The sequence below is a fragment of the Eumetopias jubatus genome, unplaced genomic scaffold (genome assembly GCF_037043125.1).
Source record: "Eumetopias jubatus isolate StellerSeaLion01/CBP00866 unplaced genomic scaffold, mEumJub1_p1.0 scaffold_14, whole genome shotgun sequence".
Classification (NCBI taxonomy): Eukaryota; Metazoa; Chordata; class Mammalia; order Carnivora; family Otariidae; genus Eumetopias; species Eumetopias jubatus.
Genome location: NW_028274820.1, coordinates 20629693 through 20646186, shown reverse-complemented (window position 1 = coordinate 20646186; position 16494 = coordinate 20629693). Strand labels below are relative to the sequence as shown.

The 16494-nt window shown below is 50.1% G+C and overlaps 1 protein-coding gene and 1 long non-coding RNA gene across 9 annotated transcripts in view; one reads left to right on the top strand and one right to left on the bottom strand.

Moving 5' to 3' along the window:
* Positions 1 to 12832, bottom strand: part of ATXN7L1 (ataxin 7 like 1) — a 230246-nt gene extending 217414 nt beyond the window's left edge. For all 8 annotated transcript variants that reach the window (XM_028120642.2, XM_028120648.2, XM_028120737.1 and 5 more), the window contains exons 1-2: positions 12629 to 12832; positions 12053 to 12121 (exon numbers count right to left, since the gene is read on the bottom strand). In XM_028120642.2, the coding sequence (XP_027976443.1) occupies positions 12053 to 12121; positions 12629 to 12809 (250 nt within the window). In that variant the 5' untranslated portion in view covers positions 12810 to 12832. The remainder of the gene's footprint in view (positions 1 to 12052; positions 12122 to 12628) is intronic.
* Positions 12833 to 13244: 412 nt separating this feature from the next.
* Positions 13245 to 16494, top strand: part of LOC114219731 (uncharacterized) — a 29266-nt gene continuing 26016 nt past the window's right edge. Inside the window, exon 1 of the long non-coding RNA XR_003611452.2 lies at positions 13245 to 13340. This is a non-coding gene — a long non-coding RNA (uncharacterized LOC114219731). The remainder of the gene's footprint in view (positions 13341 to 16494) is intronic.

Here is a 16494-nt window from a genome sequence, read left to right as displayed (position 1 = left end):
GAGGCCGAGACAGAGAGAGGCCGAGACAGAGAGAGAGGCCGAGACAGAGAGAGGCCGAGACAGAGAGAGAGGCCGAGACAGAGAGAGAGGCCGAGACAGAGAGAGGCCGAGACAGAGAGAGGCCGAGACAGAGAGAGAGGCCGAGACAGAGAGAGGCCGAGACAGAGAGAGAGGCCGAGACAGAGAGAGGCCGAGACAGAGAGAGAGGCCGAGACAGAGAGAGGCCGAGACAGAGAGAGGCCGAGACAGAGAGAGAGGCCGAGACAGAGAGAGGCCGAGACAGAGAGAGGCCGAGACAGAGAGAGGCCGAGACAGAGAGAGGCCGAGACAGAGAGAGAGGCCGAGACAGAGAGAGGCCGAGACAGAGAGAGAGGCCGAGACAGAGAGAGGCCGAGACAGAGAGAGAGGCCGAGACAGAGAGAGGCCGAGACAGAGAGAGAGGCCGAGACAGAGAGAGGCCGAGACAGAGAGAGAGGCCGAGACAGAGAGAGAGGCCGAGACAGAGAGAGGCCGAGACAGAGAGAGGCCGAGACAGAGAGAGAGGCCGAGACAGAGAGAGAGGCCGAGACAGAGAGAGGCCGAGACAGAGACAGAGGCCGAGACAGAGACAGAGGCCGAGACAGAGAGAGGCCGAGACAGAGAGAGAGGCCGAGACAGAGAGAGGCCGAGACAGAGAGAGGCCGAGACAGAGAGAGGCCGAGACAGAGAGAGGCCGAGACAGAGAGAGAGGCCGAGACAGAGAGAGGCCGAGACAGAGAGAGAGGCCGAGACAGAGAGAGGCCGAGACAGAGAGAGGCCGAGACAGAGAGAGGCCGAGACAGAGAGAGGCCGAGACAGAGAGAGAGGCCGAGACAGAGAGAGGCCGAGACAGAGAGAGAGGCCGAGACAGAGAGAGGCCGAGACAGAGAGAGGCCGAGACAGAGAGAGGCCGAGACAGAGAGAGGCCGAGACAGAGAGAGGCCGAGACAGAGAGAGGCCGAGACAGAGAGAGGCCGAGACAGAGAGAGAGGCCGAGACAGAGAGAGAGGCCGAGACAGAGAGAGGCCGAGACAGAGAGAGGCCGAGACAGAGAGAGGCCGAGACAGAGAGAGGCAGAGAGAAACACCAGCTCCTTCAGGACCAGCCAGGTCATCACACACAAAAGGCTAAGTGTCCAGGTTAACGAAGAGTAGGTGAACTCCAAAGTCACAGAACCAAAAGTTACCACATCGCCCTGGCCCTGGCCTCTTGTGGCAGATGCACTCTATGCCTTTCGCACCTGCTCCAGTCCCCTCGGAGGCAGTGACAAGGAGGGTGTCAGCGTGGCTGGGAAAGTAAAGGTCTTTCACACCCACTTAGCGGGCGCATCACCCATCAAAAGGACACCTCTAAGGTGGCGGATATTGAAAAGCTATCTTCCTTCCATCATCCAAAGGAGTGCACCCTTCATGAAAACACTAACAACAGAGAACCTGAAAAGCGGCCTAGAAGATGTTCAAAGGTGGGGGGGGGGAGAGAGAAATCATCACTGTAGATAGATGCCCCTGGAGTTGCTTGGCAACCATCTTTGCTGACACCTTCTCCCAAAAAGGAACAGTTTGAGTCAGCTCCTGAGATTTCCCTGAGGCCAGGACTCCGACCACAGAGGCCCCAAAGCTGGGGCTTTGGGATGGGAAAGCGGCTCACTGGGGGCAGGGGGACAGGGGGAACCATGGGGCGCTCTCTGCAGGCTTACCCGCACGAGGCGGGAAGGAAACTGCAGCCATTTTGCTTAAAGGACATGTTCTCCATCACAGGGCTGGTCCGGGGGTGAGGCTAGGGACGTTCCCAGGGTGTGACACTTAAGGAGGTGCCTCAAATGTGTGTTCTGGGGGTCCTGCCTGCCTCACCTGAGTCCTAACACTGCTCCTGGGACAATACTGGGACCCATTAAGAATATGGCCTCTGGAATCAGCCCACCTCTGGGTTCAAATCCCAGCTCTACTACTTCCCAGCTACAATCACCTTGGGTAAATCACTTAACCTCTCTGAGCCTCAGTTTCCAATCTTTAAAACGGGCTCGATAATAGGAATTGCCTCATAGGGTGATCATAAGGATTCAATGAAAAAAATGCACACTTAGCTCTGTGCCTGGCACCTGGTCAATGCCCCAAAAGTGGCAGCTAGGATTGTTATTTTTAAAGACACATAAGCAGCGACCTCGAACCCCTTAAACCCGACCTACGGAGTCAGAATCTCTGGGAGTGGTCCTGGTGTTTTTGTTTTTAAAGAGCTTTGCAAGGGATTCTCAAGGTGGGCACAGTCAAGAGCCATTTCTCAGAGCCAATTAATAGTGGTTCAGAAAGTTCGGTGAACAGCAAAGCCACCTGGAGAGCCTGTTTCAAATACACATTCCTGTGCTCCACTCCCAGTCCTCCTGATTCAGTACGCCCGCAGCCTGGGATGCTCAGCGCCTAGAGATTTGACTGCAGGGTCCCCAGAATGACCACACTTTGAAAAACCGAAACTGATATTCACTCTTGAAGACTAATAGCACAGGGACATCGGTCCAACTCCTTGTGATTTTATTCCTGGCATCCTCAAAGAACCGGGGACAAAGTGTTGACCCAAAGATGCCTAGTAAACCCCAGGCACACTCCTGGAGGAGTAAGGACGCCGCGTGGCCCCTGGAAGTGGCAGCCCCATCAAGGCAAAGAAGAGCATCCACATGCCTGGTAAAAGCAACAATCATCGTAACGAGAGCTTATGTTATTGAGTACCTGCTGTATGCCAGATAGCATCTCATCTATTTTCACAACAACCCTGAGAGCTTATCCCTGTTCTGAAAATGAGAAAATTGAGGCTGAGAGAAGTATCGTACTCCACAGCTAGTAAGGAGCACAGGCACGATTTAAATAACCCTCCACAATACTTCCCAGGCTGCAACGCCAGTGCACGCCTGTGCTAAAATATACAGGACATAAAATCTGCCACTTTAACCATTTTTAAGTGTATAGCTCAGTGGCACTGAGTATATTCACATGGTCTTGTGGTTGTTACCACCATCCATCTCCAGAACTTAGTCATCTCTCCCAACTGGAACTCTGTGCACATTAAACACTAACTCTCCCTTTCCTCGCCCTCCCCCTGCCCCTGGCAACCAGCACTCTACTATGATGTCTCTATGAATTTAACTACTCTGGGCACCTCTGTAAGTGGAATATGCAGTATCGGCCCCTCCATGCCCAATATACTTTTTAAAAAGATTTTATTTATTTGAGAGAGAGAGAGCGCATAAGCAGGGGGGAGGGGCAGAGGGAGAGAGAGAGAAGCAGACTCCCGGCTGAGCAGGGAGCCCAATGCGGGGCTTGATCCCAGGACCCTGAGATCATGATCTGAGTTGAAGACAGATGCTTAACGACTGAGCCACCCAGGCGTCCCATGCCCAATATACTCTTAAATAAGAGCCAGATTCCACTTTGGTCTGATAGGACCAAGCTAGGAATGTGTCTCAATCATCTTTAGACCCTGGTCGATGGCATCAGTTTGGGTGCCCGGTGTCTCCACGCCCACTCCAGGTAGCCACGACCTACTGGTGCACTGGGGCAGGCAGCTTCCCCACTCCAGCCAGAGAATCACGTCTAGCTCCGGAGAGTAGATACATTGACAACCACTTCCATCACGGAGTCACTTTCATCTTCCCCACTCTGGTGACCTGCTACCACTTTGTCCTGCTCTAGTGAGTACTTATTTGGCTTCCTTTTTTCTTTAAGCACCTGATCCTTTAAACTTGGCAGGTGGAGTTGTGTTATGAAACCACAGGTACAAGGATAAAGCATCTACATAAAAACAAAAGCGTTCCTCACAGTGGGACTCCAGCTTTACTTAGAGGCAACTGGGCGAGCCAAGTCTAGCCCCTGAATGGTAAGGATCCTCCACCTCAGCCCACTTGCAGGAAGGGATTTCCCAGCCTCTCCTCATTAGTTCAAGTGCCTCAGGGTCCCAAGCCAGGTCCATTTGGCTGAAGTGGCCAATCTGAGTTCTGCCACAGGAGGGAATCAGAGAGAGCCAGCCAAACAGCATTATCTGGAGCACATCACTGACACAACATTGCATCAAGAGTTTTAGGAGAGAGAGATGTGGAAGTCAGTGTTTGACACTCGGTTTCCACAATTTGGAAAAAGGCCAACCCATTGGCTAACCGTCTTCCTCTCCATTAGGGCCACACTGGATTATTACAGTCACAATTGGACTCCCAGCGGTCAAGCCCCACGGATTCCCCCTGGGAGGTGAGACCGGACAGGGCACTCCCAAGGGCTGGACGTCTCCCCCACCCAGGGCTCTCTTCTCCCTGGAGGAGCCCTAGCTCACGGCTCCCTCTCCGTGTGGTGCTGCGGGGCCTGGGGGAGAGCCGGCGCGGGCGCCGAGCAGCGCTGCTCCCACCTTCCGGTGCTGCCCGACTCGCTCTCCGTGGCGCAGGGGGCGCTCCAGCCACGCCCCCACGTTCTGGGATTCTCCCAGGGGTGTCTTGTCCACAAATAGTTGTTAGCTCTTCTTGTGAGGAGAAGTGAGGTCAGGAACGACCTCAGTCGCCATCGTGGTGACATCACTCCTAACTGCAGTCACTCAACGATCCTAGTTTGCAGATGTAAGCACTGGGCTACCTCAGCCTATGGGGTCCGTGGGTAAAAGGGATTTGACTAGGACAGGGTCTCGCTGTGTCTGCGACTACCACTTTAGGTCTACTTCTGAAGGTCATGGATGAAATGAAGTGTCACGAAGGACAGGTTAGCCCAAAGGATAGAAACACAATGTACATAGAAAAGCACGCAGAAGTAGAATCTGCCTCACTCTCCTAAATCACTCTGGAAGCCGAGACGGCCAGCCCCTGAGACCCACGGGCTGCAGTGAACACAGCCTTACAGTCCTAAATAATGCCACAGACCACTTAGCACACAGGTCAGAAGCCCTCAGGAAAGAGACTTCCTCTGCCCATCCTATCTCCTAATCTCGAACATGGAAATCCTGAAACCAGCTGCTTTGCTCTCTGTCATGTGCATCCCCATTTCAGACAAATCCCATGGGTAATCAAACTGCACAGAAAGCCAGTTGTATTTCCAGCCTGACTTTTAAATATACACTGAAATCCTTAATGCTTCACCATGGCGCTTTTGACATCGGGGGCCACCATACAATAAATGTCATCATTATCGGAATCGGCGCCTTGGGGGTCTCCTCTACCCACAGTGAGGGAGGGCTGGGCCACCCAGAATTAGAACCTGAATCTCACCACTGTCACCATTTATCACAGAATGGAACCGAAGGTTTGGAGGAGTCATCTCGGAAACCTTTGGAAGACAGCTCCTGGGGGGAGGGAGTCTGCTCTCTTTAGAGAGATGCAGCCCAGAGCCAGGGTATAGTCACAGCTCCACGTACACCTGCCGAGTATGCACTGTGGTTGAGCCCCCTGGAATGTAGGCCTAAGACACAGATGGGTCACAGCAGAATATTTCTGTGAATATCTTAGTCTACTTTTCTTGTCTTCTTTTCCAGCTTCCCCCTACACTAGTGATTCTCTATAGGGGTGATTTTGCCCCACCCCAGTAGAACTTTGGCAATGTCTGGAGATGTTTCTGGGAGAGGAGCCACTGGATTCTACTGGTAGAGGCCAGGGACATTGCTAAACAGCCTGCAATGCCCAGGACGGCCCCCCACCACAAAGAAGGAGTGCCATTGGTGGGAAACTTTGTTATTACTCTCTGCTCTGTGATCTTCACTCTAGTGACAGACTTCGTTGTTCCTAGAACCTTCTATATTCTCTCACACTTTGGGCCTTTGCACATGTTGTTTCCTTTAACTCTGTCCTGGCCAATCCTGCACATGGAAACTTCCATTTGTCCTCTAGGTTTTGGCATAGATAAAATGTCCTCAGAGGGAGGCCTTCGCTGAGCCCCCTAATGTAAGTGAGGTCCCTCCAAAATGCCCCTCAACGGCACCCCAACTTTCCCTTTCAGAGCCCTCACCACAGTCGCCATGACTTCTGAAACGTCTGCCTCCGCTGCCAGGATGGAAGCGCCATGAGGCAGAGGCTGTGCTTTTTCACTGCTGTCTCCCCAGGCCTAGCCCAGGGCTGGCAGGCTGTGAGAGCTCATTCAGTCTCCAGTGCTCCAGGAGGCCAACAAAGCAGGAGGGGGTATTCAAAACGAAGCAAGACACTCAGAGGCTTAAATGATCATCCCACTATGCAGGCACCAAAAAGCAAATGTGGTAGCTCCTTATGAACGGACACGGACCACTCTGTAAGATAAGCGGTTATGGCGAGACACCAGGCTGCACCTCCAGGATGCTATCATCCACACGGGGGAAACGGGAAGAAAAAACCATGTATGAAGCTACTGGAAGCAGCTGGGGGTGGGGGGGGGAGGAGGGAGACTTCCTTTTCACAGCATACCCTTTTGGATTTTGCAACCTGTGAACATTATTAAAGAAAATACGAAGCATTTGAATGGCTGTATGTGTATGAAAGTCGACATCTCGAGATTAAAAAAAAAAAAAAAAAGGATTCGTGTAGAATGACATATGATGAGAATCCGGCACAGCAAACTGTGCTTCGAAGCCAAATTCACATACAGCGTTTCAAAGTGTGCCCACCCTCACTTCCTGTTTTGGAAGCAGCCAGAACCACATTTTCTCCACATGAAGACCCGGGCACATGGAAATGCTTGTATGTATAAAGAGACACTCATTTTAGAAGCTTTATGTTTTCCAAACTAGATGGCTTTGAAAACGCTCTCTCTCTCTCTTGGCTTTGCGGTCTTGTTCCTGCCCCCGCCCCCCCCCCCCCATCAGTTGGAGGCAACTACAAAGCTTATTCATTCTCCAAGCCTTTCTCCTCCTTTCCAGCCGGCCTCCCTACCACCTGGAGGCCACTCCGTCTCCCCTGTCCTTTCATCCAGAAGGCTGGGCGAGACGAGAGAGACGATAATGAAACGCCAAAGCGAACAAATGTTGCGGCTTGTTAGCCAAAGGGGAGGCAGGTAGGCTTAATGGACAAGGAAGTTGAAATTAATGGCAAAAATGAGGTTTATCTGTGTAATCTGTGGACTTGGTGTCTTCCCATCTCCTATTAACATAGATACGGAGTTGTCTGTATAATGACAAAGGGAAGCTGCCCGCAGATTCCCATAAATCTCCACCACTTGTCGCTGGCTTCCCTGGCTTGGCTTTTAAGAACACTTCACTCTTCCCAGGTCAGTTGCCATCTTTGCCTCCAGTTTGCTCCCAACCAGCCACAACTGCAAGACTCCTAAACCTGAGCTGAACACGTTCCCACGTTCCCGGCTTCCTCCGGCGTTCCAGCCCCACTCCGCCGGCATCTCAGGGGAGAGCAGCAAACTCTTACAGTTGTGGCAAGACCTTACTGGCCCCAGAACAGTTTCCAAATTGGAAGCATTCCACAGGTTTACCTCCATCAAATCAAAACATCTGGGAATATTAAAACACAGACAAATGCCCAGAGAAACCAGCATAGGCTTCCAAAAGACCCAAACAAGGAGCTTTGTGAGGGCTTTCTTGTCTCAGTGACCAGATAAAACAACTTATCGATCATTTTTTAAATTATTCTTTACATCTCACCAGTCCCCAGAGAGAACTCTGTAAACCCTCCTTAGCCATAGGCCCCAAACTGCCTAAGTATATTTTCTAACTTCTGATAAAAGTTATCGATGACTACATATTAACTGCACTCCATGAAACACACAGATGTCATAGTAATCGGTTGTTTAAAAACCACTAGCTTTATAAAATTATGATAACATGGTTTACTCTAAAAATGAAATTTCTGATACAGGATCTCTCTTCCATTTGTCACTGGGTAGTTGAAAGTCCTAGTTAATTATAATAATAAAGTGTTCTAGGACTGGCTTCATTAATAAGTGATAATGATAATCATAATAACAGTTAAAAAAAGAATAAAGGCAAACATTATGTGCTTACTGTGTGCTGGGTCCTTTTGTATTACCTCAGTCAACCCTCACAACCCTGTTAGCATCTCCATTTTGAGCTATATGCACCCTGTTCCTGATTTATGAACTGACATCCTTAAAAAAAGTTCAGGTGAGGCAATGAGAAAAGAAGACCATTCTTCTAAATCACAGAGCTTTTTCCCAATTAGCTGGAAAAAAGTCTTCAGATAAATCTATGAAGCTAGAGAGAGAAAATTATTTTAAAAGGTTAGCTAGATGAATGGCCTTCCTTGGAATTTTCTATCACAGGTGAATTTCACATCTTAGACTAATAAGGTTTCTGGGACCCCCCCACCGCTTAAGGATCTCAGTGCTGCACTGGTCCAGGCTGACTGAGGTCCACTTACTCTCCACTTCGGGGGAACACATGCGCCTGGGTTTTGAACTCAGACCCTCAGTGTTCTTAGACTCCTAAAAGCCACACACTCTTCCCAAACTATTTGCTTTGCGTGGGAGATGTGGTGATGTTTGCCACCAAGAGATTATAAAATGAGAAAACAGACCCAGTGTGTAGTAGTTAGTTAAGATATTTTTAAAGCGAGGGCTTGATTTTGTTGCTGTTGTTTCTTTAAAAACAGCCTGGGTGGTATGACTGGATCTCAAATAGAGGTACGTTCAGTAGACAGAGTCAGGGTCAGCCATCTCAAAGGGACCCTGGGGGACATGTCATCCCACTCCCTACTTTACAAGTGAGAGGAGAGGCCCGGAGAAGGGAGCCGGTGTTACCAAGGTCATACAGGGAGACTTCAGGAAGCTGCCCCAGAGCCCTCTCTCCTGCTCCATTGGTACTCCGGGCAGCCCTCTGCATAACCCCACATCACCACATCCAAGCATGGAGTTCGCAGCACCTTCTGAACCCAGGTGACCATCTGGCAAGGTTCAAGGGTGTTTGCCAAATTCCTCTTGCCTGTGATTTTCACTAATTTTGGATGAAATAATAACATGAATGCGAATAATTCACTACAGAAATTCTGAAGCATTTGGTTAACATTTCATCCAGGTGGAGAACTGAAGCCACAAAGGGTGAAAGGAATGAAGAAGGAAGCACATTCCCATAATCAGGCTATTCCAAACGCCAGCAAGTCCTTCCTGTGTCTTCTGAGGCTGTGGCCAGATAGAGGCAGAAGGCAAAATGTTTCTTCTCTTGCATTTCCAGCCTAACTTTCCTCCCTTATAGCTTCGTCTATAAAACATATCATATCACAACAATGGTCACAGCAGCATTATTCACTGGAGCCAAAAGGCGGAAACAAGCCAAATGCCCATCAACAGATGGCTGGATAAATAAAACACAGTCTATACCCACCATGGAATATTATTTAGCCGTAAAAAGGAAAAAATTGTGGCACCTGCTACAGCATGGATTAATGATGAAAGTGTTATGCTAAGTGAAATAAGCCAGACACAAAGGGACAAATACTGCATTTTGGAGAGAGAGGGAGAAAGGGGGCAGGGAGGGAAAGAGGAGTCGGGGAGGGAGAGAGTGAGAGAGAAAGAGAGAATATAAAACAGGCATCTTCATAGAGACAGTAGATAGAACAGAGGTTTCCAGGGCTGAGAGGAAAGGCAATGGGGAGTTATCGTGTAATGGCTACAGGGTTCCTGGTTGGGATGATGAAAAAGTTCAGGAAATGTATAGGGATGATGATGGCTGTAAAACACCGTAAATGTACCTAGCACCACTGAATTATACTCTTTAAAATGGTTAAAATGGTAAATTTTACATTATGTTTCTTTTACCACAATTTAAAATATTTAAAATGTGGATCACATCCCTTGATTTCTCAGTTGGAATTCCTAACTCATTCACTGCCATTAAAGCCCAAACTTCTTTTCAAGACCTGCTTCCTCCCAACTGCATCATGGCCAATCTATGCACTTGACACCCATGGATAAACACAATCACACCTAGGTCACTTTGTGTCCTGGAGACCCATCCACAAACACACATCCATCTGGAGGCCACCCACACGGTGACTCCGACAAGAAGGCCCATGGTGAGACTAATGCAACCAGTGTTTCTGGAGATCCCAGCAACCAGACATACCAACACAGAATCCCAGTTCAACCCTTCAATTCCTCACCATGGTGGTGGTCGGCGGGGGGGTAGATATTTACTACTATATCCTCTCCCTCTAAGGAAAACTGTATGCACATACCAGGAAGACCTTCAGGGATTGCTAACCCAAGCTTGCTCCACCAGGCCCACGAACAAAGAGGTTTCAGCCCATACATGGCTATTTGGTGAACTCAGCAATTGCATGTTACACTGCACAGTGGGTGTCCTTAATGCAAACGCATATAATTAGGAGCTAAATCTTTGTACCTTTACAGGACAAAGGCTATAATAAGCAGGATGTACCACTTGTGACTTCTGAGGAAAGGCGAGCTTTTCATTTTTCCTTAAAAGAATCTATTTCTCAAGAGGCAAAGAGAATCTGAGAACACGAGTCTTTTGAGATGGACGCAGCGAGGAGGGTGCAGAATATGAGTTTTGTGTGGTATGGTCAGAATCTGTCGCCCAGGCCTGAGAGGTACCAATCGGTGGCACACCATGACCTTTACTCAACTTATTTAAAGGTTTTCACAACCTCATCTTTTTTTGTGGAAACCTTTTCATGGCCAGTGGTCTGACAACGGAGACCCATGAGTTCTTAAAGATCTCAAGAGTTTATAAAGAAAAATAATTTCTAGTGATACTTTCCATTGCCAACACGCACGGACATTTAGCGCCAATAAGCTGCCACTTGTAAGAAGTCCGCTTGACATCATTCCCTCGTGCATCCTGGAGACACATGGCAGGACCCCACTATGATATTTAGAGGCAAACATCTTTAGAATAAGGTTTCGTTCCCAACATAATTAATTAGCAGGAACACTATGCTTGAGAACCGTCCTTGAATATTTTAACCTCCGTGCTATTTTTTCTAAAGCACAAATTCTCCTCTCACTGGATGGTCAGGAAATCCCTGGGCACAGAAAACCGACTGTCTTAGGTGGTGATCCACAAAACGCTTCCAAGTAGGTTTTAACTGCCTTACAGGGTGATATCCTGGCTTATGAGCGAGACCATTCTTAGGAGTCTAACTGGCCTTTTTTCCATTTGTTTTGGATGAGCAATGCTCCCACGGCCTAGTGATGGCTGAACTCCTTCAACACTTCCCACCAACCTCTTCTGCCCCCTCATGTCTTCCTCCCACTCTAATTTCAGCCAGCCATGTTTACAAGACACCAGTTAGTAAATCACAATTCAAATGAACCCACCCATTTGTTCAGCAGAAAGTGGCCTCTGGAGTTGCTCCATGTGAAGCCCACAGGCCAGAGTTACATATGGCAGGCCTGCAAACGCGAACAGGATATGATTTATTTATGACGACCATGTGTGTTTGATGCCCAGTTCCAGCAGGCCGTGGCTTCCCATCCCTGCCTCACTCTGGGATGACCTATCTACTCACTGTGTCCCATTTCAGGTACTGTATTTCCAGGCTGGGGAAACAGGGATGTGCGACCAGCTGGGGGGCTGCACACACAGCCACCCCTAGCCCTGCCCGCCACACAACAATCTGTGACCAAACACAAAGTGGGCCGAATGTAACTTGCTGCAAAGGTCTGCAATGTACAGTGGTTTTCAGTGGAGAGTGGAGAAGTAGCTGCTGGAATGACTGACCATGTGGGGCTCATTAAACTGTTGTGTATGTACCCACAAGGAAGGCTGGGATGCTGGTGAAGGGAGCCTCGCTCCTCATTTCAGAGATTTCAAGACACCCCCCCCCCACCACCACCATTTGGCAATGATGCTCCAAAGGTGAATGGCAGATATGCATCAGAAGGTCCAAACGTGGACTCCAGCTTAAGTGCTGTAAACTTCTACCTTCCACAGTCTCCCCCCTCCCCCCCCCAGTTGTATTTATACTTTGAAAGAAGTTAACATGAAGCAGTAGTCACCTGGGCGTGCTCGATTTTTGACAAGCCTTAGTCACTCTGTACCCAGCAGAACAATTCACATTATAGTCGAAATCCGGTGAAGATTCTGCCACATGCTAACACTAAAATGCCAGTAGCTCACTTACCTTCTTTATTAAGCCTCATAACCTCCCTGCTTTTTCCACCCTCTTTTCCAGCCTCTTCTAAATCTACATCTGCAGATGAAAAAGAAAAGGAGAAAAGAAAATGAGGGAAAAAAGACCAAAAAGGGGGGGAAAGCCAAAGTCAAGGGGGGGGGAGTGTTTATTTGCAAACAGATCAATATAAATACTGTACATGAAAAATCTTTCAAAAAATTGACAATGCAACATTTTCTCCCAAGTCCGGATTGCCATCTACCTGGCCCAGATAGGTACCAAAAAAACTATGCAAGCAGCAACAGAGTAGCCTTTTAAACAGATACACCGTGGGGCTGTGAAAGCCCACCCCGCGGGCTGCCACGGGGAGCCGGGCACAGACAGACAGACAGCCAGCCCTGGCAGCAGGGCCTCTCTCTGTGCATTGATGATCTGTCTCTGTGTATTTATTTAGAGAGAGAGGGAGAAGCATGGAGGACACCGGGGGCCACTCTCTCTCTCACACACACACTTTTTCCCAGTGGCTCTAGGTGAATGGAAAGGTTACAGGATAATAAAAGGAGGAGGAGGCGGTGGGGTTCTTACTGTCGGAGCAGTGTAATTTGGCGGCGTCGATCCAGGAGGACCAGGGTTTGCCCAGAAACGCCTCCGGACTGGGCACTTTGCGATCCAGTGTCGCCATTGCTCTTCCTTCTTGTTGCTTTTTCCCTGTTCCTTCGGCAGCAGCAGCCGAGAGACACGGGATTCGAGAACGCTCCGACGTCATCTTCGGAACGTTCCGACATTGAGTGCTCTGAAAGGGGGAGGGAGGGAGGGACGGGAGGAGGGAGCGGGGAGGCGGCGGAGGAGGGGAGAGAGAGAGAGAGGAGGAGGAGCCGGCGCTCGGCGCCCGGGGCCCGCTGGGCTCGGCCGGCGGCGCGCGGCCGCCAGAGGCAGCAGAGAGGCGCCCGCAGCTCGCCGCGCGCCCGCCCGCCCGCCGGGGGAGGGGCCGCGGGCCGGGCCAGCGCCGCGTGCCGGGGCTCGGAGGCTGCAGCGCGCGCGAGCGCGGAGATGCTGCCGCGCCGCCGCCACCGCTGCCCCGTGCGCCGGGCGGCCGGAGCCCGCGTCGGAGGGGCCGGGGCTCGCGGGACGTGCGGGGCGTGCGGGGCGGGGGTCGGGGGGCTGGCCGGGGCGACGCACGACCCGGGGGCCGTAGGCGGGGAGGTCTTTCCCGCAGAGTGGCCGCCAGACGACGGAAAGTTTTTTGCATGCAGCCCTTCCAGCGTGTCCTTCCCTCGCCGGCTCCCTGTCGTCCACGGTGAGGCGCCCCCCCCGCCCCTCCCCCACGGAGACCCCCCCCACCCCCCGCCGCGGTCCAGTGCGGAGGAGCCCGGCAGGGCTTTACCCCTACGAGCATCCCAAGCCAGGGAGGGACCCTGGTGATGACCTCTCCTCCCAGCCACCACTCCCTTCTCCCTTTCCTGTCACGGTGGACCTTGGGACCGTGGAGGATTCCGCGGATGCCTTTGGGAGCTGAAACCCATGGGTAGATGGAAGTGGTTCTAAAAAGCAGGTGAGTTTGGGGCGAGGGCAGTTGCCTACCCAGCTCAGTCAGGCTGCGGAACATTGCAAAGCTCAAAACTCAGGGCCGAGGTGCCCCCAGATGCTCTGCGCGATGCGTGTCTCGGGTTCTCCGGGAACCACCGCGTAGACCTTGCCCCAGGATCACGATTCCGGGAGAGCACATTCACCGTACGGAAGATGCTGCTTCCTGGGCCAAGCCCCTGGAGCAGTTTCCAGCGCTCCCTATCCGTGATTCGAGGGTGGCTCGGATTAGCACCTGCAACTTAGGGCCAGGAATCTGACTCCTGGAAGCATTCACTCCTGGCGTAACGGCTGTAGCCAGCTAGAAAGGAAGCGTAGGATTTCCTCTGAATTTTAGATGTTTGATGCTTTAATTGAGATTTGTCCTCCTCTCCCTGGGGGTAGGCAACAAAGGCCTTAGAAGGTCTTCTGGTATCCCTTTCTTGTTTTCTCTCTTTGAATCCTTTTGTTTCCTAGGAATTACCGAAAATATATGGACACTCCCCCACAATGGATCTATTTGTCATTTTCCCCAGTACCCTTTTAGTTCTTACCACTTTTGTTTCTGCCCCGTGGCTGAAGCACACTGATTTAAAGTTGCTCCGTACTGACTGAGTTCTGTCCTGGCTCTGCCATCTATCTGATGCCTCTGCATTTGGCATCCTGTACCTCAAAGCCAGGGTTAGGATGGGCAATGAAGGAGGAGCTATGGATTGGTCTTTGGTTGTAATGTTTGTGGGAATGGGCTTGACCCAGACAAATTTGATTTGCCTCTGCGGTCTTTGGAAGGGTTTCTACATAGGGACCACTAAGTGGCTGAGATGCCAGTGAGTGGAAAACTCTCATTTTAAGAATTGGTGGTATTAACAAAGATGTATTGCTTTTTGACCTCTTAGGATATGCTAGACACTGTGCTTGACATTTGCTTCCAAATATCCATCCATCCAACCAACCATCCATCTTTTCAACAAATATTGCCTGTCATGGACTAGTGCCTTCCATGGAGGAAGACAAACGAGACCGAGCCCCTTGTGGAGATGCAGTCTGATGGTCTCTGTGGAAGGAGGAAGGTGTGAAATTTATCAACTCCTTGGAAAAACAACACAAGTGCGCAGTGACTGGCCAAGGCAGTGAATGGTAGGGTCTCTCAGAGCTGTGCCTAATCATAAGAGGAACTAAACTGTAGTTTGGAATGACCAGAAAATGTATCACAGAGAAGATAGGATTTGCTCTGCCCCTTAGAAATTGGGGAGGATTTATCATGGTAAGGTGAAGACTGGTCTTGCCAAGGGAAGGGGATTGACGGTATTAATGGAGGCTTCAAGCTGAGCACAAATGTGGTGTGTTTGGGGGGTTGAACGTGGTTTACCTGGGATGGTGGTTTATCATTGGGGGTTTGGAAGTATAGTCATGGCTGGGTCAAATTATGGAAGGCACTGAAGGGCAACCTAAAGACTGGGTTTTGTTTGACAGTGGGGAGCCACTCAAGGGGGTTTCTGGTGCATAAGGGTTAGTAGAAAGGGTGACTTAGAAAGGCTGTGGTGACCAGGACTTACTGGATATGGAAGCAGATTAGAAGTAGTGCTGCAGTATTCATGGTGTGAAGTGAAGGCCGAATGAACTTTGGTGGTCCCGTGCAGGTGGAGAGGAGGGGGCAGGTATGAAAGACTCTGTGAAGAGAGCCTCATCAGAAGGTATGTTGTATGGCTGGATTTGGGGGGAGAGAGAGCTCAGAGGCCTAGGTAATTAGATCCTGGAATATTTTCCCTTCCCCTCCTGCTTCCTGATTTTCCTTCCACTTTTTTTGTGTCTATTTCTGTATTGTGCATGCAAGGGAAGATGTGGTAGGCAGCCTCTAAAATGATGCCAGTGATTCCCACATCCTGGTATTCATGCCCTTGTGTGATCCCCTCCCTTCAGTGTGGGCCGGACCAAGGGACTTGCCACTAACAAATAGAATATAACAAAACGAACGGGGTGTCACTTCTGAGGTTGGTTCACAAAAAGACTGTGGATTCTATCTTGTTCACTCTTGCTCTCACCAGAAGCCCCCCTGCCGTCTTGTGAGCTGCCCTATGGGAGAGGCACAGGTGGCAAGAAACCGGGGGAGGCCTCTGGCCAACAGTCAGTGAGGAACTGAGCCCTTGGTCCAACAGCCCATGAGGTGCTGAATCCTGTCAATAGCCATGTGAATGAGTTTGGAAACATATTTTTCTCCCATGGAGCCTTGAGACAAGACCACAGCCCTGGCCCACGTGTGTGAGAAACCTTGGGGCAGAGGCACCCAGTTAAGTCATGCCTGAATTCCTGACCCCCCCTAAACTATGAGATAATTGGTGTTTGTTGTTTTAAGTTGTGAAAATTCTGGAATAACTGGTTACATAAGAATACATAACTAATACAGAATGGTTTGCATAAAGTGATTAGATAACAAAGCAACGTTGTCTGAGCAATGTTCCTTGGTCCTCATTTGAGCCTCATTTGAGCCTATGAATTGTGTGTCATCCTTGCCAACTTGGTGGGACCAGTTGACTCTAGTATCTCCTACATGCTGAGTTTTATGATTTACCTTTACCTCTGGGTACTCAAGTTTTTTGCTGTTTAAACTCAGTCACTACTTTATGGAAAGAATTCACCCATGACAAGGTCAGGATATAACTGTTGGAAACAAGTCTTTACTTATAGTGGTGCTGTCACACTGGGGCCCTTACAACCCTGCCATCCTTGAGGTGTGTGGAGAGTAAAGTGATGAAGCGACTAAAGCCCAGTGGTTGGAAGCTTCCAGAAAATTCTCTGCTCTCAGGAGCCATTTTAAACCACCCAAAAAACCAATGGTGGCTTATCATCCCGAGGAGTCACGTCACCTCAGTCTCAGAGAAACAAGGCAG